The sequence below is a fragment of the Adiantum capillus-veneris genome, chromosome 11 (assembly GCF_014529385.1).
Source record: "Adiantum capillus-veneris isolate H3 chromosome 11, ASM1452938v2, whole genome shotgun sequence".
Taxonomy (NCBI): Eukaryota; Viridiplantae; Streptophyta; class Polypodiopsida; order Polypodiales; family Pteridaceae; genus Adiantum; species Adiantum capillus-veneris.
Genome location: NC_140941.1, coordinates 129,384,988 through 129,406,899, shown reverse-complemented (window position 1 = coordinate 129,406,899; position 21,912 = coordinate 129,384,988). Strand labels below are relative to the sequence as shown.

At 44.0% G+C, this 21,912-nt stretch overlaps 1 protein-coding gene across 2 annotated transcripts in view; it reads left to right on the top strand.

Moving 5' to 3' along the window:
• LOC147448000 (E3 ubiquitin-protein ligase XB3-like) overlaps positions 1 to 21,228 on the top strand; it is a 46,734-nt gene extending 25,506 nt beyond the window's left edge. For both annotated transcript variants that reach the window (XM_086523899.1, XM_086523898.1), the window contains 2 exons: positions 19,674 to 19,992; positions 20,657 to 21,228. In XM_086523899.1, coding sequence (XP_086380025.1) covers positions 19,674 to 19,992; positions 20,657 to 21,010 — 673 coding nt within the window. In that variant the 3' untranslated portion in view covers positions 21,011 to 21,228. The remainder of the gene's footprint in view (positions 1 to 19,673; positions 19,993 to 20,656) is intronic.
• The last annotated feature ends 684 nt before the right edge of the window (positions 21,229 to 21,912 follow it).

Genomic DNA, 21,912 nt, shown 5'->3' with positions numbered 1-21,912 from the left:
GGAAGCCATTTATCCATCTCAAGTATTCAAGCACCATGGGCTTCCAAAGTCTATAATGGGAGACAGAGATCCTAGAACGATAAGCCTATTTTGGAGAGCACTATTTGAAAATATCGGCACTAAGCTGAATTTCTCAGCTTCTTATCATCCTCAAACATACAAACAAAGTGAAAATGTCAATCTTCAAATCTTGGATTTATTGAAGTGCTTTTGTGCTAAGCAGAAGATCACTTGGGAAAAGTACCTATCTCTTCTTAAGTTTGCATATAACAATACTGTATATTCTGCTATACAGGAAAAGCAACTTTGGAGCGATCTATGGGCAACCACATCTATTGCCATTAAATCAAGCTCTCAAACAGGTATCAGGTATTATGGACCCTTCAAAATTAAACAAATGATCAATGAAGTAGCAATTCGACTTGAATTGCCGCCTCATTGGAAAATTTACAATGCTTTTCATGTGAGTTTTTTGAAGTCCTACCATGGAAAAGAACCACATGAAGAATCTATTGAAGTGCAACAACCAAAACAGATTGTATTTCACAAAGAAAAGAAAGGGTCCAAAGGCAAGATTATCAGGAAATTCTTGATGAAGTTTAATTATTCAGCCCTTGATGCCAAATGTGTTGGGTCTAAAGGCCCTTTTGGGCACCTCTCATACATATTTTTTATTCTTTTACACTTTAGGTGTGAACCACCCCTAGGGTCACTTAACATGTACCCAAGATAATAAAACTTGAAGGCTTTTACATGTGTGCCTTAGAAAAACACAGAAACAACTTACATTGTCGTGCTGTGGCACGTGCATAATTTGAAACTAAATTATCTACTTCACTCTCAATGCTTTTGCTATGTGGGACCAAATGCTATGATGTACATAGTGTGATATATGCGAAAATAGATGCCACGGTTGCAGCTCTGTATATACCTTGCGGGGACAGCAAGGCCCTCAACATGGCACTACGGCATGTTTTTTTTTCACATAAATATATGCCTAAATTGCTTTAGGGATGTACAAATTTCAAGTGTATCGAAGTGGCACGCTTGTTTTGTCTAGAAAGTTCAATGTGGGTGATCTCGGCCAAAAATAGCAGGTTTCATGCGTGGACGGAAGAGATGCATCCAGAGTGCTTGCCAAGTGGTAAAATGAGATTCAAGATGAAATTTAAGCCTGATGGGATTTTTTCACAATTTTAGGGATTTTCCTAGCTCGTTTGGGCTTTCTACGGGCAAAAAAGGGCAGTTTTGGGCTAAAAATGATCAAAAATGGTCATGAAATGGTAAAAAATGACCAAAAATTGGTAAAAAATGGCACAAAATGCCACATCACTCATGGTGACATGACTATGAGGAGTGAGGGAACATTTTAGAAGTACAATATCTTAGCATTATAAGCCTCTCTGTAAAGGGATACAAAGCCTGCACCTAAGGTTCTAGTGTAGTCACGTGCTGTTTCAACCCTGTATTCGAGGCTGTGAGGCCACCAATTAGGCTTTTCTCCTGTTCAAATACCTACTTGGGAATGACTAATAAAGTTATGAAGCTTCCATGAAATGACTATGACGGAGAATTGAAGCGTTTGTGTAGGGGTTTTATCAAGCCGAAAGAGCACTGCAACTCTGTAATTGGCAGTGAGGCTACACCAAATCATCACACACACAAGAGTTTTGAGTTTATCTTGTTTCTTTTTCAAAAGGGAAGCTTTCATGGCTGTAGTTTTGTTCTTTTTGAGTGTGGTTTTAGCCTCAAATCTTCTACGACTTGCTTGATTTTACTGCGAACTCTCACAGTCAGAGGCCCGGTGCTTTCCTAGCCGCACTCCGCACTTCTTGACACAAGTTTGGTGAACCCGACGCGAAGAAGGCTAGGGTGAGGGTTCAAAAGCTTCATTGAAGGTATCAAAAAAAAGGTTACAAGAGCAACAGGGGGTTCGGTTTGATCCAGTCACAATGCAAATGTTTCAAGCTTTTGCGGTGTTTATGCAGCAACAGCAAGCTGCGGAAAGGAGGGAGCTTTCCTCAATCAAAGCGCTTCAATCTGTGGTGAAGAAAATGGACCAATTTAAAGGTAAAGTGTAACAAAGTATCTTTGTGGATATGTAAAGGAGATGGAGCTTCATCGAGTACCCGAAGCAGAGATGGTGCAAAGTTTTGAACTAGCAGTGGTTCGCGAGATCGGAGAGTATGTAAAGGGAACTAGAAATGAGCATGGGGCAACTTGGGAACCATTCAAATTAGCCTTGAAAGAAGAGTATTTCATGGAAGACTCCGAAAGGGTGACAAAGAGGACTTTTTTAGAGTGGGTAGTTCGGCCAAAAGAGGGACTTTCCCCTACCGAACTGCTAAGGGAATTTGAACGCCGTTATAATCAACTTTCAAGGACTGAAAAGGCTACCCTTAACTCGGAGAAGACAAAGCTATTTCTGCAGGCAGCAGGTAAAGAGATTCAAGAGAAGCTAGAGTTACTACTTGAGGATAAGGATGCGGAACAAGGCTTAAAGATTGATTGGAATGAGGTCGAAGATGCCATTTCACTGCTAACTAAGAGACAACGACGAAGAGACAAGATGATAGTCAATTCTACTCAAGCCCCAAGTGTTCCCGAGAGTCCTATAAAGCCAATTATTGTGGTTCCAAAGAGTGACAAATCGATCCTCGATGATATTGTTAAGGGAATGCAAGAATTGAAGTTAAAGCTTGCAAGGCTAGAAGAAAAGGGACAACCGTCAAGCCAATCTATAGGGCGAAGACCTCAAAACAGAGAAGGATTGTAAATAGATGCATATGGTGTGATAGTACCGACCATGGAAGGAGGGATTGTGAAAGTTCCAAAGATGCTTTGACAAAGGAGCTTGTTTTCTTTTATGATGGCAAGATTCACTCAAGTGAAAGAGGTAAGCTCTTGGGAACAAACTTTGGCAAAGGCGGGATGAAGAAGCTAGTTGAGGACATGGCTATTAGCCATGCTATTTCAATGGTTGAAGCAGTCGCCTATGGACTGAAGGTGGAGCCTATTAAGCAAAAGGGACGATTCAAGACTGGAGAAGAGGAATCTTATGGGATTGGAGAGCTATGGCCATGTGCAATAGAATCTTCTATGAAGGGTAAAATGACTAAAGAGGTCTTACATGAAGCTGGAGATTGCATTCGGCTAGAAACATGTTGGAATGACCGTGTAGACTCTTTGTTAGTGCATGCATACATTGCCAAATGTCAAGCCAATGAGGCCGTTGTCGAAGAGAAACGTAGGCGTGAGAATGGGGATGAAGGGCCTTCAAAACGGGCGACGAGGAGTGGGGGCAAGAATGACACAGTGCCTCGTAGATCACCTTCCCTGCAAAACAGATGCCTGTCCCCGAAGTGCCTATGCAAGAAGCCTCTAAAGAAAAGAAGAAGGACGCAACAAAAGCTAAAGCAAAGGGTCCGGCCTACAAGCTCCAATCTGACATAGAGGTGGCAACAGATCTCAAAAAGGTTTTGGAAGAGAGGATTTTGAATAGTAAGGTGGAATTTACATTGGGTGAGGTCCTTGGAATAGCAAAGAGGGAGTTCCATGAAGAGATAATTGATATCATCAAGAGGAAGTGACAGTCTCTTACTGAATCTATCCATGTACATGGTGAAGAAGAGACTTTAAATGCACAAGGAGTACAGGTCTATGGTGAGCAAGGTGATCAAACTATTGTTGGATGCTACAAGTCTAGGGGAGGAGCAAAACAGGTTCACTTCTTGGATGATGAAGATGAATTCGAGGCCACTCACAAGAGTTATTTCTCTAAGAGTCATTGGGCAAGAGCAACTACTGAGACCCTGGTAAAAGTGGGAGACTTAGAAGAGCCATATATTGCGTTGATAGATCATGGGTCAAAGATTAACCTTATGTTAAAGAGATTTTATCAAAAAGGAAAATGGCCAATTGATATAAATCATGGATGGATGATCCGAGCCTTATTGCGAGAAATTTTGGAGCTCTTTTCTACTCGCTTCTTCATTTAAGAAGATCTCGTTTAAAGAACAGATTGAGCGAGAAATTTTGGAGCTCTTTTCTATCGGCTTCTTCATTTAAGAAGATCTCGTTTAAAGAACAGATTGAGCGGTTTACCTTGGGACTTCTTACGGAGATCATAATCTCTTCATTCTGATCTAGAAAAAGAATGCCAAGATCTTCTCCACACTCATGTCGATTGCTTTTCTAAGGGCCTGCCAGGCGAGTTGCCACCAGTTTGTCTTTTCATACCATTGATCTGATACCTGGAAGCACACCACCGAATTGGAAAAGGGTCTTATCCAGCCGAGTACTTCACCTTACTGCTCTCCGGTATTGTTGGTTTTGAAGAAAGACGGATCTTGGATAATGTGCATTGACTAGTCACTATAGAGCTCTCAACAAAATCACCATCAAGAACAAATTTCTGATTCCCATGATCGATGATATTCTAGACCAACTACATGGATCCTCTTGTTTCAGGAGGATCGATTTGAAGAGCGGATATCATTAGATCCGAATCGATCTCCGGTTTATTCAAGTTTTTGGTTATGCCTTTTGGGCTTACCAATGCTCCAACGAATTTTAACCAAATGATGGATTGGATTTTCAGAGAGTACAAATCTTTTGTGGGCACTTTCTTTGATGACATTATTGTCTTCTCCAAGGATGAGGCAGAACATAGAGAACATTTGCTACAGGTCTTTTCGGCATTACGAGATCACAAGTTGGTGATTAATGCAAAGAAAAGTGAATTTTTCCTACCCAAGATATACTTTTTGGGACACATTGTCTTAGCAGCAGGAGTGTAGATGGACCCGGCCAAGATAGAGACTATCCGTGACTGGCCCGATTTGAAGAATGTCCATGAAGTTAGAAGCTTCTTGGGCTTATGTTCTTACTATCGGCGGTTCATTAGAAAGTTTGCAGAGGTTGCTTCCCCTTTGCATATCTTGACATAGAAAGGGGTCCCTTTCTCGTGGAGACCCACATAGGTGATTGCGAGATCACAAGTTTTTGGGACACATTGTCTCAGCATCAGGAGTGCAGATGGACCCGGCCAAGATAACACACTTGTCACAGTTTCACTTCCAGATGCATATCTTGATAGGGAAAGGAGTTCCTTTCTCGTGAGGACCCACATAGGTGACTGCCTTTCAGACATTGAAAGAGAAATTGACTACAGGACCAGTTTTGACTTTGCCGGATTTGCAGAAGTCATTCAAAGTATATTGTGATGCTTGTGGTCGTAGTCTGGGTGCGGTCTTTGTCACCACGAGGTGTATTTTTCCTGTTGCCTTCCGTAAATAAGTATTAGATATATTTATTTTATTTTTACTTGTTTGTCTCGGAACCCTTGAAAAGGTGCAAGTGGACATTGCATGGCCAGTGTGAAACGGCTGCAGCCAAATGGGTTTCTCACATCGGGGATCTAGGTCGGTCAGACAGGGACTGCCCGGGCCAATTAGCACTGAATTCTGATGAGTATGGAAGCTCGTGTGCGCCAAACTGGAATTTGGGCCACTCGTCAAGTCACTGCAACTTTATAAGTTGAAAGGGGCCAGTAAATTAACCCACATTGTAGATGTTGGTCAAATGGTAGTCTTCAATGATGGGACGCCATGGAAGCATCTCCTAAAATTTAGGGAACTGCTATTTTTGACCGGAAAATGTGTTCGCGTCATTAGCTCTGGAATGACAAGGGGAACATTTTATTGCTCTGCTGCCAAGTCAACTGACGCACCAGTTGAGATATTTTTAGCAGGGAAAGCCCAAACTTGGAAACTGGGCGACGTGTCAGCCTGTGAGCGATTCTGCCACTTTGGGAGGCAAAAACGAGTTGCATATCAACAAAGGGGGCGCCATTTTCAGCCTGAGGTGGATTGTAGCAGGTACAGAAGCTATGGAATGCTTACCTTGCCCTCTATGCACAGTATGGTGACGGGAGTGATGCCCCGCACGCTACATATTGCTCTCTTTCTCCCCTACGTACAGTATGTTATGCCCCACTAGTGGGCTTCTCATTTGACCTATGTACAGTTCTGGGGGTTTATGCGCGTTTGCCAAGGCAAGAGCCTTCTGAACAGGAACCGGATTAGCTAATTGCTAATCCCCCACAGGTACGCACAGTTCCATCACGAAAGATTGCGAGTTTGGAGAGTTTTCTCGCGTGAAAACTCGTCCAATTCACAGGGGAACTGTCCCATTGCGTGCGGGAGCCCTTGGGACATGCGTAGGCGTGTTCGCTCCGCTAAAAACGATCCGAAACAGGGAATTACAGCCTGCTGTGTTTTTCTGCAGGTTTAGGGTTTCGCACCTAAACTGCAAGGGAACATCGGGGGAGCCTCGTGAGAGCCTTGGGATGCGTGTACAGGCTTTTGGGCTCCCGGCAGTGAAAAACAGAGAATTACAGCCCGCTGAATTTCTGTGACAGCTCACCAGAAAGCTTCCAGATATCGAGGGAATCCGTCCTAGACATGTGTTTTTGACCTACAGGGGTTTTTGCGTCGTTATGCTGTCGAAATCCGGTCGAAAAGCTGCGTTTTCAGCCCTCGCCAGGTTTTGGACAGCTTTGTGAAAGCTTGTGCTAAGTGGTCGGATCGTCTACCTTAATTTGAATAAAGAAATACCGAAAGGGGCGCCAGTCTTTGGGGCCTACAGGGTGTCGGTCTCGTGTGCGCAGTGACATTCTAGTCGCTGGACGCAACTGTGTTCTCTTCCCTTCTCAGTGCTCTGTGTAAAGTTAACAGGTAATTGAAATAGTACCGCCCTCTACGTTGTACGGGCCGGTTATAGTCTTAATGCAAGAAGGCCATGTCATTGCCTACGAGAGCCGATTGTTCTCATGGCCGGAATCGACAGCACAGATATTCGAGAAAGAGCTTTTGGCGGTCGTCCATGCTCTTACTCAGTGGCGACATTACCTACTCGATTTTACGGTCTTCACAAATCACCAGAGTTTACGCTACTTCTTGTCACAGAAGCAGTTATCGGAAAAGCAGATGCGGTGGGCGAACATCTTGTCACAATTTCACCTCCAGATTGTCCATGTTCAGGGACATAAGAACTTGGTGGCAAATGCTTTGTCTCGGAAGCAGTTGGTTCTGGCTATTTTCGCAATACATCATAGGAGCTTCGAGGATATGTTCGATCAATATGCCACAGATACAAATTTTGCAGATATTTTCACTCGGATAGGGAATGGGGAGGTAGTAGCGGGATATTCCATTCGGGATGGCTACTTGATGAAGAAAAACCATGTTGTGCGTTACACATCCGTTAAGTGAAAAGGTTCTAACCGAATGTCAGTGTCCACCTTTTACAGGTCACCGCCGCATTGCTACCACCTTGAAAGGTATGGAGAGATACTTCTTCTGGCCGAGACTCAAGAGGAACGTGGACGATTATGTACGCAGTTGCTTGGTGTGCCAGAAGGTCAAGTTTGACAGACATAAAGCACATGTATTGTTACAGCCTTTACCCATACCCACCCGACCCTAGGAAAGTATTGCAATAAATTTAATTTTTGATCTCCCGAGAACACAGAGTGGGCACGATGGTATCTGAATTGTTATTGACAGATTTAGCAAGCAAGCTAATTTCATTCCAGTGAAGAAAATAGTCAAGCTGGATCACTTAGCGAGACTGTTTGTGGCCCAGATCTTTAGATTGCATGGCATGCCTGAGACAATTGTCTCCGACAGAGACCCCAGATTCACGAGTTTGTTGTGGAAGGCTATTTGGGAGAACATTGGCACGCGGTTGCAGTTCTCGTCATCTTTTTACTAGCAGACAGATGGGCAACCGGAAATTGCAAATTCAGTCGTATTGGATTTATTGAAGTCTTACATCTCGGATGAGACTCAATGGGAAAAGTATTTGCCTTTGGTGAAATTTGCCTACAATAACACAATTCACTCTTCGACGGGGAAGGCGCTATTTGAGATTATTGAAGGTGCTACGAAGGTTCCACCCTTTCTAAGCACGAAAGATAAGATGTTTGAAGCTAACGAGTACACACGGGACTTGGACATGACTTTTGCCAAGGTTCTGGAGGCTTTGCAGAAATCTCAAGAAACACACAAAAAGGCAGCAGATCGATATCGTCGCGATTTGAAATTAAAGGAGAATCATTGGGTGCTCTTATGTTTTGAGAAGGCACGCCTGAGAAAGAAAAAGGGAAAGGAGCGGCTTTTTCCAAAGCTTAGCATGAGATACTATGGACCTTTCCAGATTTCCGAAAAGATAAATGATGTCTCCTTTAGACTGAAGCTGCCTGATACTTGGAGGATTCACAATGCTTTTTATGCGAGTCTCCTGAAGCCTTTTAAAGGCGATGTGTCCGATGATGGGGATTCTGATGAGCAACCCAAAGTGGAGGAAAACGAGGAGGTACTCGTTCCGGAACAGATTTTGGCACATAAACAAAGAAAGGTAAAATGATAAGGCGGTTCTTGGTTAAATTCAAGAACTATCCCGCATTGGATGCGAAGTGGATGGAGCAGGAGGACTTTGCAGATACTCCTCAGATTGTGAACCTTTACCTTGAAGCATTTGGTTTAGCATAGTCTATTCCAAAATTGAAACCCGAACTCAGCTGGGCGGAATTTGGTGCAACGGGTATGCACAAGAGGAAAGTCGCTCCACTTCTTTGTCAACAGATTGCCCCGATTTTTTATACTAAAGTCATTGATGTCTCTTTTGAGTTTCAGGGATATTGTGAGCTGACAGTATTCTGCTGTATGACTTTATGAACTGGAATTCCTGATAATATGACATTGGTTTGTTCTTGACTTGTCTAAGTGTAGGAACTAATAGACGAAATGATTGCAACATTTCGGTTTGAAAGATCTCGTTAGACGTGATTGCAATAAGAATTAGTTAATGGGGCATCTATGAGGTCTCGAGTGGATCTAGATGCGATTGCTAAATACGTTGCCAATTAATCATGTTTTGAGATTCGAACAAATTTTGAACGTGATTTGTCCTGTGATGTCAAGTGATCTCCTGTGATGTCGTCGATTGGTACATGTGCTAGATTGTTTTCCTATTGCGTCGGTACTAACAGTTGGTGTTTGCTAAGACAGTTTATGGCCTCTGTCTGTTTTGCAGGCGTAATCGAGGGCGATTACAATGCTTTCAAGAGGGGGGATGTCACAAACCAGTGATGTGGCAATCCGTATACACACACACCCTCCCCTTGGTATGGACAACTCCCGGATTTCCCGCAGAAATGACTGACGTGGCACTGTCGTACGGACCCCTGCAATTTACGGCAAAAAAGCGTTGGCAGGGTGTAGGGGAAATCCTACGCAAAAAGCTGAAAGAAAAAAACCTACACAATTTTTTGGGGCACTTTTGGGCTTTGCTTTAATTTTGAGAGGCTCTTGATAAGAAGCTTTATTTTAAGCTTTGCTTTATTTTAAAAAGATGGCAGCTTTTGGGGCTCTGCTTTTGGCATTCCTTAACTTATAAATAAGTGGGTAGGGCTCCCACTTTGCAGAGCATCTGGATGCAGAGTCTGAGACCCTCCCACTCTCTTGTACTTTGAACATAGATTCATACAAAAAGAAATAATGAAAGGGACTCCAATCTTTGGGGCCAATATCTCTAGGCACGGAACTCCGTCGGGCCGTGTCGAATCAATTGTGAATTGTGAACTGATTTGAAGTAAATCTCTATCGTGTCGCGGTAGAATCTTGACTTGTCCAAGTTTGTTACAGAAGGCTTGAATTTTCATAGAAGCCTCAAATTTCAAAGGCGACCTGAAATTTCAAAGAAGGCCTCAAATTTCAAAGAAGAATTGAAATTTCAAAGGAGACCACCTCTCTTGAAATGTCTTGAGGATTTTCTAGGGGATGACTTTTTGGGTGAGTATGAGGCTGACATTGGAATGAGCTAGACGTGTTCAAACAACTATTCAGAGTGGTCGTTAGAGTTAGTCGATATCAGACTTAAGTACTTCAGATTAGATTACAAAGTACTTGAAGATAGAACTGAAACTGGAAATGAAATGACACTGGAAGCATGCACTAAAACTGGAACTATGTTATTCAGAGACTGCCCAAAGTACATTGGAAGCAGTATTGAAAGAGCTTCAGCTCAATGAGATTACCAAGTATATTAGCCAATTGCTCAAGGTATGATCACAAGGCTGGGTTAGGTCTAGATAATAGCAAGAGATCTACTCTAGGAGCTAGAGATATTGAGAGAGAGAAAATGAAATTGTGGGTCCTATTTATAGTCCCTCAGATTGGTGTCTGACCGACTGTGTAGTGTCAGTTGCCGTGGTAACTCTCTGGTTACTGCCTCTGGAAGCTTTTGGTGTAGTTGCCCGCCAGTCGTTTACTAAGAGTTTTCCCCGCCTTCTACATTTCTCTTCCCCTTTCTTGAATTTTGGTATAATACCAATTTTTTTAGAAAGTGCTGGTGTCAAAGGTAGCTCCACTGCTTCCTTTTATTTCTTGTGTTTGTGCATCAAGCTCTGCTATGTCAGCATAGGACTCCAGTGTGAAGTCCTCCAATGTCGCATAGGACTCCAATGTGGTGTCCATGCCAGGACACTTCAGTGGTTTAACCAGTGTCTGTCCAGCGGACCTTCTTGTCGGGTGCCTTCTTTCTGGGAGGTCGGTGAAGTACTTTGAAAGGTTCAAGAGCACTGAGATTTGCAGTATGGCCTCTTGCTCCAGTTGCTCCTTCCTAGTTGTCTTCATTTCTACTTCATAGGGCGTTAGTGGATTCCATGGATTCCATATCTTGGTGTCAGTATCATACAAAGTGCATTTACCCTTTGTTTGTCTAGCCTTGGCTAGCTTGTGGCAATAGGATGCAGTGTGCATCCACCTTGGAGGCAATGGCTGATTACATTTGATGTGTGCCTCGAACAGAATCTCTGCCATTTCTCTGAACTGGGGTTCATATCATCCCTTTTTCCGCCTTTGAATACTGAAAAAGATATTTTCAGATTGCTGGAATGCCCAGTGATATGATTGGCTCTGGTTTTATGCGCTGGTCTCCTGTTCTTGAGTTTCTTCTCATTATAATGGTTAGTGTCATCATCACAGTCTTTGTTTCTATTTCTGAGGCCGTGTCCTCCTTGGCTGACTTCCGTGTTGATCTATGGCTTCTTTTTTCACTCTCACTTTCCTCAATATGTCTATGGCTCCTCTAAGATCCATGGGAACTATTCCTTCTTTCAGCCCACTCTTCTTGTTTACGTCGGGAATGAGCAGAATGCTGAGAATCCCTTGATTCTTGAGCTGTACGTGGCCCTGGTCCCACATCTGTCTCATTTCTAGGTTCCTGGTCAGTATTAGAGCCTCACTGTGACTCTTCTAGAATTGGGCTAACAGGAATGGGCTCCTCCATGAATCTAGTTGATGGCTATCGACCTCGTTTGGGCAACATGTTTGCTTCGTATTAACACCACTAGGAGAGAGTTCGCCGGTCTAGAGCAATTTAGCTTAAGCCATCGTGATCGCCAAAATGGAATGAGCTGGACGTGTTCAAATAGCTATTCCAGAGTGGTCGTTAGAGTTAGTTGATATTGGACTTAAGGACTTCATATCAGATTACAGAGTACTGGAAGACATAATGAAAACTGGAATGAAATGACATTGGAAGCATGTACTGGAACTGGAATTATATTATTCAGAGACTGCACAAAGTACACTGGAAGCAGTATTGAAAGAGCTTCATCGCAATGAGATTACAAAGTACATTAGCCAATGGCTCAAGATATGATTACAAGGCTTGGGTTAGGTTTAGATAATAGCAAGAGATCTACTCCAGGAGCTAGAGATATCGAGAGAGACAAAATGAAATAGTGGGTCCTATTTATAGTCCCTCGGAGTGGTGTCTGACCGATTGTGTAGTGTCAGTTACCGTGGTAACTCTCTGGCTACCGTCTCTGGAAGCTTCTGGCGCAGTTTCCCTTCAGTCGTTTACTAAGAGTTGTTCCTGCCTTCTATAGCAAACATTTGAACTGGAAAGAGACAACATTACACTGTTGATGGGAGACACGGAGTGGTCGACTTCCACCCCGAGTCTGGCGCCCCTTTAAAAATAAGAGTCAGGCACCCCTTTCGAAACTTATTTTTACATCAATAAATCACAGATACAACCGGTGAAGGGAAGTTTGCAATCGTGCTTCCATGCAATGATCTGCCAGAACTGAGCCCCCAGGCTCATATCGGAAGGCATTGAGGCCCAAAAGCAAATTTGCTAAAAGCATGTTATGCCCAAAAAGCTCTGCGAGTCAAAAAGCAGTTGCCCTAAATAGTGGAAGAGTGAACTGCTTTCATAAGGGCACTAAAAAGCATTTGGCCCATTGTCATGTCAATAGTCGCAAATCACGGCCTGCCTGTAGTCTCTCTCTCTCTCTCCCCCCCCCCCCCCCATTGATCCGGGTTGGTGAGATAATGCCACAACATTAATATGTGTCAGCACACTTAACGTAGTTAGTGGGTTACAGCAACAGGCTCTTCTAGGGCAGCAAGAGAGCTTCTCGGAGTCTTTTTTAGGCAGTGGGCCCGCACTTCAGTTTTCTTCAGTCTGGAGTAGGGGCACATTACACACCACACCTCCTCAATGGTTCATATTACATTCTTCATACATGTCACCGTGGTGTACATATTATTTGTGCACATCCACTCTCTCACGGCATGGTACCTTTGCGAGAGTGTTATAAAAATTTCTCACTGTTGCTCTCCATGTTTTTTTTTTGCCATAAATAAAATTCTTATATTAGTTTTTTGAAACTGCCCAGTTGGCTACAACTTCCCTACCACGAGGGTACACGATGCGAGAACAAGGAAGGGAGACTCACATAAGGACAGATAAACATACAACAGTCAAGTCGTAGAATGGGAGGAGGTAAGAGCCACACAAGACGACAATAGTGCCACTAGATGCCTTGGCCCACCGTAAAGAAAGGCCCTGGCTGCCACAGCTCTATGAAAGCATAGCGCTCTCTTTGTGCTGTCAAAGCTGCCCTGAATCTTGTTGTATTACCCTTGGAGCGTGTGTATGAGCTCCAACCAGAAGGAACGCACTGTCACAGGTGGGGGATCCTGTTTACCCTCAAAACACTCTAAAGAAACACACTCGCCATATAAACCACTGGTCGAGACTACTTTTCAGCTCCCATCTGAGGTCTCTCTCCTGTGTCCAAACTGTTGACAAGAAGTCAAGCATCAGGCATTGCTGGGGTTGACCTGCCATGAACTGAAACCCAAGACTGCCATGCTCTGTCTCATATACAAGGGCAGGCCTCGAACATGCTGACCATGCAACTGCCCCCCATGTAAAAGTTATCCCCGGGTAGAAGGGGTGCAATCACTCTCAATATCCTGAGCCAAATTTGCTAGGCTTGAGGGTAGTTCCAAAGGAGTGCTGCTAAGTCTCTCGAGGATGTCCACACCCAAGGCAAGATGAGGGGTGTCAAACCATATGCAAGCCAGACCCGCATTGCAACCCCTCTGTGTGCTGTCAACCACTGAAACATAGTAGACCAAGCTTGGTGTTCAGCCCAAAGTTGAGTCCAAATGTCCATCAAGAACTCATCCGCGATCCCTTGCTGCCAATGCTCTAGTGTATTTGGGATAGCCTGTCACTTGACATCAAATTGTGTTTCCCAAACCGAGTTGCGTACTTGAAAAAGAGGGAGCCTCCAAGGTGGCGAGAGCCAAAATGATCTCACCAAAGCCACTCGCGAGGATCTCACTGTAGTTGAGCTAATGACTGAAGCTTCAAAAGCCCATAACCACCAATTCCCAATGACTTTACTTGCTAGATCGGATCAAGCAACCACTGACATCCATGTGAAGCACGCACTCTAATCCTGTAAAAAGTGCACTCTGAGACCACAACTGCCTCACTTCAAACGTAGGAGAGTCGACCCTCCGCATGCACCTCGAAGAAAAAGCACCCACGCTCAAACAATCTCCAATTGTGTAAAAGCGCCCATCCACACTCGGGCCTGCAGCTCGAACGACATATGCTTATCAACCGAAAGTGACAATTGTATATCCTGGCGCATAGCCAACCTCCCCGAATGAGGCTCAACCTATCAGCCTGCTCATCCTCAGGCATGCCGCAAAACTGCTTCCTATCTCCAAAACTCTAAGTTGGTCCCGTTGCCATGGGCCCAAGCTACATGTGGCTGAGTATCTAGCATATATATTTATGCTCCGTGCTAAGTAGGGGCCCATATCAAAGGCCGTCGAAGGCGCTCTTCCAAGCAAGTACGGTTGCTTTGACTCAGGTTATTGTGGTTATAGGAAAACCAAACCAGTGTAGGAGAAGATGGTCCTCACAGCCACAGTAGACCCAACAGAGTTTTGTACAACAGCAGGATTATGCGCGACAGCATGATAGAGACTTAAGGGGGTCAGAGTCAGCAGCAACAATGTTTAGTAGCAACATAGTGATGAGCAGACACAAAGAGAGAGACAGATAGGCATAGCTTATGCTTGTTTAGAGACGGGTAGTGAGAGATCGATTGGATGAGGCAGAGCAGCCCCCATATAGACTAGGTTACCAGATGAGGATCAACAGGAGGCAATTTGATAGATAGATAGTGCATGCAGACTAGCAGTCAGAGGTTGCTCAGGACCAGCCTGAGGTGCCCCAGGGTAGGCGAGTGCAACAGTTTGTGGACTCTTTGAAGATCTAGTCATAGGTGCCTCTGTCACAAGACGGGCACCACGTGCCAATAGAAAAGAGCAGACTGAACAGACTTTTGGCACTTCAATAACAACTGAACTTAAAGAGAGAGATGACACGCGACACGGAGTGGCGGAGTATTGGCCCTAAACCTTGGCGCCCCTTTCGGCATTTCTTTATATTGCATCACACAGTACAAGCCGGTACTCCAGACTCTGCACCTTCTCCAGGAAGCATGCCAAAGAATGAGCCCTAGCCTCATATTTAAAGGCCCGTGGCCTGAAAAGCAGTTACAGTAAAAATCTTTTAAAGCTCAAAAGCTTCTGGTCCAAAAAGCAATGCCAAAAGCTGCCAGCGTAATTTTCGAAAATCCGTATAGCTTGCCACGTCATCAGCCAGCGCAAAACGCGGAAATCTATACAGCCTGCCATGTCATCATCCCAATGCAATTTTCGGAATCTGCCCCGTCATCAGTTTTTGGCGTGTGTACGGATCTTGCTTTATTTTCTTCCTTTATGTCACTTGGGGCCCCATCGAATGGGGTTCCCATAAGTTGGTAGGACTTCTTCTGTTACTTGTTCTTCTTAGGGTTTAGGCCCCTCGGTCGACATCTGCAAGTTGGCTCCATTCTTTAGGCTTTGACACGTCAACAATTTGTTATAGCCTCTTACAGCAGGCACTATTGGGGGTGAGCAAGAAAGCGAGTCTCTTCAGTTGGGTAGGAGTTTGATTATTTAGTAGGTCTTGCATCATCGGCAAATGTTTCGATATCCATGATCTTGCCTGCCCATTCCTTTGCGTGTGGTTCATGGAGATTTCCATAATTTCTTTGAGGAGTGGGCCACTATGTGTTGACATGTTTTTCTTGTAGTTATTTGTAGGGCTTTTTGGGATGTCAGTTTTGGTCCTACAACTTTTAGAAGTGAAGCTTTTCATGTAAGTGCTTTTGGATTGGCTAGGGGCTCTTGTAATTTGCCCAGGGCCTCACTTTTGTCAGATTAGCTTGGGAGCTTGTCAAAGAGAGGAACCACGCGAGTATGGTCGGAGGTGCCAGTAGTCTCCACACTGGGATGCTCTTTCGACTACTTCGGTTCTTGGTTTACAACTGCTCGCTCCTTTGCCCCATGACAACTCCTACGACCACTACCACATGATGAGGATGGGCTTCTATTAGCTCTTGTTCCACGGCTTCGGTTAAGGATCAAAAGAGCTCGACATTGATGCTCAGTCTTGTAGCCTTGACACGATTGATGTACGCCTCTGAGGTTTCAGATTCATCATTGGTTGACTCATGGATTTACATATTGTCACTTGGAATGTCAATAGCTTGCATCACACTAGCATCAGTGATCCTCGAAAGAATTTGCTTCATAGAGATTTGCACTCTCATGTAGATCGAGATGTGGATATACTTCTTGTGCAAGAGCACAAGCTATGTATCGATAGTTATCGTAGATATGGCAAGTTGTTACTTGGGATTTTCATACATGTTGGGAAACTGCGATTGGACAACAATATTCTAGCAGTGGTGTATGCATTTTTGTGGGACCTCGTCGGCGCCATTGTGTACATGACCATTGTACTTTAGTACATAGCAGAGCGATGTGGATTACTGTAGAGATTTACCCTGGTTGGTGTGATGTGCATCTATGCCTGCACTTCAGCCCAAGAGAGCAGAGTTTTGGCGGCAGATTGTAAATGTATTGCCTATTGTGGATTCATGGGTTGTTGGCGGTGATTTCAACGATGTAGAGACCACTGAGGATTGGCGAGCCATTCAGTCCCCCATCTTTACCATATGTAGCACTGTGTGAGAGAGATGCTTGGGCGAGATTCGTTTTTGTAGTTAATGGTATAGATGCTTGGCAGACTTCCTCTGTGGCTCGCACTCCACAGTCATTGCAGTTTTTGTGGGGTTTTATAAGGTAGTTAGGTCGTTTGCTAGAACGATTAGATAGATTTTTATGTGGGCGCCTAGGCAGCTACTCACGTTGGGACAAATACGATTTGGCTTGGCATAGTGCTCTCTGATCATGTCTCAGGTTCTTTGCATTTGAGATTTGAGACTTCCTCTATGCCTAGACGAGGATTGTGTGTCTCTAGGAAGTGTATTTTTCGTGTTGCCTTCTTTAAATATGTACTACATATTTTTATTTATTTTATTTTTACTTGTTTTCCTCGGAACCCTTGAAAAGGTGCAAGTGGACATGCATGGCCAATGTGAAATGGTTGCGGCCGAACAGGTTTCTCACATCGGGAATCTGGATTGATCAGTCTGGGATTGGTCGGGCCAGTTAGCACTGAATTCGAGTATGGAAGCTTCTATGCGCCGAAGTGGAATTTGGGCCACTTGGAAAGTTACAACTTTATAAGTTGATGGGTTTCAAGAATATAACCAAAAGGGGTAAACTAGACACATGGCAGTAGGAGAGCAACCTGCAGGTCAACTCATCTCTCCAGAAGTCTCATCTCAAGAGGGGGTGCCCAAAAACAGAGTGGAGGCTGATTTTATTCTTAAGTGACATACAATGTGTGTGTGAGTAGTGGGTGCAGTTTCACAGCTTTAATGGAAAGCTTGCCTTCTCCTTTGTCTCATGTAGCGCGATGATTTTCTCTCGCATATCTCTCTCTCCCCTTTGCACACATGGTAATGCCCCACTAGTTGGGCTAGTCGGATGATCATGTTCAGTTTGAGGGTTTTATGCGTGTTTGCCAAGGCAAGAACCTTATGAACAGATACTAGATTAGCTAATTGCTAATCCCCCATGGGTACGCAGAGTTCCATTGCGAAAGATTGCGAATTTGGAGAGTTTTCTCGCGTGAAAAATCTTCCAAATCACAGGAGGACTATCCCATTGTGTGCGGGAGCTCCTGGGATACGCCTAGACGTGTTCGCTCCACTCAAAAAGATCCAAAACAGAGAATTACAGCCTGCTGTGTTTTGCTGCAGGTTTAGGGATTCGCACCTAAGTTGCAGGAAATCACAAGGGGAGTCTCAGGAAGGTCTTGGGATGCTTACACAGGGCTTTGGGCACCTGGCAGTGACAAAACAAGGAATCATAGCACACTGAAATTCTCTTACAGCTCACTAGAAAGCTTCTAAATTGTGAGAGAATCTGTTGTTATGTTGCCGAAATTGGGTAAAAAATCTGCAATTTCAGCCCTCGCCAGGTTTGGATAGCTTTGTGAGATTTTGATCTATGTGTTCGGATTGTCTGTTCTTAATTGAGTAAAGAAATACCGAAAGGGATGCTAGTCTTTGGGGCCTACATGGTGTCGGTCTTCATGTGTGCAGTGACATTCTAGTCGCTGGGTGCATCTGTGCTCTCTTTTCTTCTCAGTGCTCTGTGCAAAGTTAACAGGTAATTGAATTAGTAATGCCCTCTACTGCGTACAGGTCGATTATATCATGCATACCTGACTTGGTGTTAGAGGATGCTTCATTGTCCCAGTTGATTCAGGATGTTTGGACTCGCATTGGTTTTGCAAATCCCGCGTCCCATCTGGTTACATGCATCACTATGTCTTGTGAGGCTTGCAAACAGACAGCTGCAGAGCGGTGATGAACGCAGGGAGCGTGAGTTACAAGACCGTTGAAGTTGCATTGAGGAGTTTCTGGGTGATGAGTTCCTGGGTGAGCACGAGGTTGGCACCAGAGAGACACTTAGCCACATTTAGACATAGAAATCCGAATTCGTCTATCATTCTTCGGTCTCGACATGGATATCCAAAGCAGATAGGATGAATAAGGATTTCTTTGCACACTTCCGAGAGCGTCCCAAGGGGACTTCCATTAGAGCCTTACGTGATTTTGCAGACAGGCTATATCTGAATCCTAATGAGGCCCTTGACATTGCTTCAAATTATTTTGAGCATTTGTTTATTGTCGATCAGCTTACTGATGATATTTTGCGTGCCAGAGAAGAGGTTTGGTCTCATGTACAACTTGTGGTTACAGATGCTATGTGCCATAAGTTACTAGCTCCCTTCTCTATGCAGGAGATGCGTGACGCAATGGTTGGCCTAGATGATGCCTCTTGTCTTGGAGAGGATGGGTTGACTATACAATTCTTTTTGCAGTTTTGGGATGCTCCGAGTCCCATTATAGTTTCAGGTTTACAGCACATATTTGACACATGAGAGATGCCTGCCTCAAGTGTTCGGGACTTATTTCTCTTATATCAAAAGGAGGAGATACGTCGTCCCTCCGACAATGGAGACCGATCACGCTGATGTCCTCTGTTTATACGATTTTTGCTCGCATGATCAGTATGTGCTTGATGCTCAATCCCATCCATGCTTCAGAGACAAGTTTTGTGTAGGACCCTTGCTCCTAGCCTTTGTAGTATCACCCATCTTTTGTAACTCTGTATCTCTGGTAGTTTTGCCCCTATGGTTTGTGGTGGTTGGATATTTCGGGGGTTTTTTCACTTTCAGATCTGTTATATTCTGTGACCCTACGGGCTGATGTAATGCTTTGGGCCTGTAATTGTACCAAGTCTCCCTTTTTTTGTGCACACACACACACGTGCGCGCAGAGAGAGAGAGAGAGAGAGAGAGAGAGAGAGAGAGAGAGAGAGAGAGAGAGAGAGAGAGAGAGAGAGAGAGAGAGAGAGAGAGATACAAGAGAGAGAGAGAGAGAGAGAGAGAGAGAGAGAGAGAGAGAGAGAGAGAGAGAGAGAGAGAGAGAGAGAGAGAGAGAGAGAGAGAGAGAGAGAGAGAGAGAGAGAGAGAGAGGGAGTTTCTATAGGGTGGATTGTGTTTTACTAGACAGGCACTTGTGGGTGTGTGTCAAACTGCATGGTCTATCAACCAGAATGATATATGACGTTACAGCATGCGGAATCAAAATTTAGACTCTTAGAAGTAAGATGAGTAAAAGGATGAAGATTTATGGTGAGGGAGCTGCCATGTTAAGTATCATCTTTATGACAGTGAGTTAATGAGGAAGTGAACATGTCTTTCATCTTGTCCGTTTGCAATACACTCAATTCACCTACTGAATTGGGATTGATGGGCAGGAATACCCCTTACATGGTAGCTGCACATCGTGGAAACTTGGCATGTGCTACGATCTTGAACCCAAGTGCAGCCGAACCTATGGTGTGGCCTTCGCCACTTAAATTCATGCAGGAACTAGAGCCGGAGACACGCAGCATACTCCAAGCAGCCCTTGCTCAGGCTAACCATGCACGTAATGCGTCGGCACAACTTTCGGCCAAGAAGAGAAAATCGACAGTATTCTTAACCAGCTTTTGCTTTGGGAACTTCAACAAGGCTGGGTTTTATGAGGATCATAGTGAGGACGATGTGCAACGGTCGACATCCCTTAAGCTGGAGGTAATATCTACACAAAATGCAGATCACATTTCTCTTACTGACAACTTTGAAATCTCTTTCTGTATGAGACCTCTTCACTACGTAGTCAGTCTTCCCTATTCTGAACGACCATTTTCATTTCACATTTTTTAAAGCTATCCCATATAGATTGAGCGGGTGTTTCTTGGGCCTTGAGTAAGCTTGAGGAGCAAGCCTCTAGAAGGTCGTTAGCATTCATGACTGTCAGTGTGGAGAGAATAGTGGGAATGAAACGGCCGATCTCTTTCTTGAGCTAGGCTTTGTGGCAGATTGAGACTTTTTAATATGACAAGCCATGATAGTGTAGTAGATGCTGCATATTAAGTGTAAAAGCTCAAGGGCATTGGGGGGATTAGTAAGCTATGCACGATTTTGTCAAACCATTTATTGTTTTGGGCCTACATAAGGGCTTAGTAAAGCATGGAACTCTTTGGAGAAATTCTAGACTGTTGGATTTGTCATATGTATATGTAGGCGGCCACTGTGAGAGAGAGTTGACATTAGTTTTCCAATTTCTATAAAGAGAGGGACATTGAGTAGTGGGCCACACACTACTCATCTTATCATGTAGGCCATCGTGACTTTCCACCTTGGTTTTTCTTGGGAATTTTATACATGTTTCATATAGTAAACTTTTTTTGTGCAGGATGTGGGCAGCGGATGTTTCACTTGCTGTATCTGTTTTGAAAACTGTCATAAGATGATCGAGGTAGATGTGTGCGGTCACCAAATGTGTGCTGCTTGCACAATGGCTTTGTGCTGCCTCAACAAGCCGAACCTTCCATCCTCATCATCCGCTGCGACACCTTCCTGTCCTTTCTGCCGCCGTGATATTGCGCGCTTAAAGCTTGCCAAAGCACCCTCTATCAAGAAAGTAAACCCACTGCCAAGCACCTCTGATTGTTGTACTTCACACTCATCTGGTAGAAGATCCAAGAGCCTGGAGAGGGCTTTATCGATGCCATCAAAGCAGCATTCATCATTGGCTTTGTACCTCTAGTGCTTTCATGGTTTGTTTTGTACTTGAGTGCAATTAAGTTTAGTCAGCGAAATGATAACCTGTAGCTGATGGTTCATATTGAACCTGTCAAAAAGGAACAATTTTTACGGAGTAGGTCTCACTGTCATTTGGCATAGAGGTATAATTGTGTGAGTTCTCACTCACTCGCTCAGTCTTAAGTGTAAGCTCATTTTTTAACATGCATTTGGGAGGGGTAACATGGTGGATTATGTACATGCCACAAGTGCAGGCATACTAAATGTTGACCTCCATGTTGTATTTTGTACCTATAATTTAACCCGGATTTAAACTTGTAAGATAACAGCTTTTGTGACTTACGTTTGATAAGTGCTCTCAGGCTGCCTTGTAACACGTTTTTGAGTGGACAGGAGCTAAAAGAGTTTTCATCAATTCCTGAAAATCTTGATTGAGGATGAGATGCCAAGGTTGTTAATAAGTTCCATTGCCTCAAGGTATGGCCAACTCATAGCAAATTGGAAGGAGAAGCGTCGACGGCTACTATTCATAATTCCCTTGTAGTAATGTTGGTGCTCTCTCTCTCTCTCTCTCTCTCTCTCTATAGAGAGGCTTGGTACCCTTTTGTGTTATGTAATCAAAATTACAGGCTTGAAGGCATTACAACACTCTGTAGGCACACATAATATAATGTATTTGGTAGTGAAAAACCCCTTGAATATTCAACAACCTCAAACCATAGGGAAAAACTACCGTTGGTACAAAATCGTGGAGTTGCAAAAGATCAAAAGCTAAGAACAAGGCAGATAATGGAAGAAAGTAGTAGAGAGCTTAAGTGGAAATAGGCCCCTAAGACTTTGACTAAGAAAATAGAAGAAAGTAACAGAGAGTTGAAGTGGAGATAGGCCACTTAGACTTTGACTAAG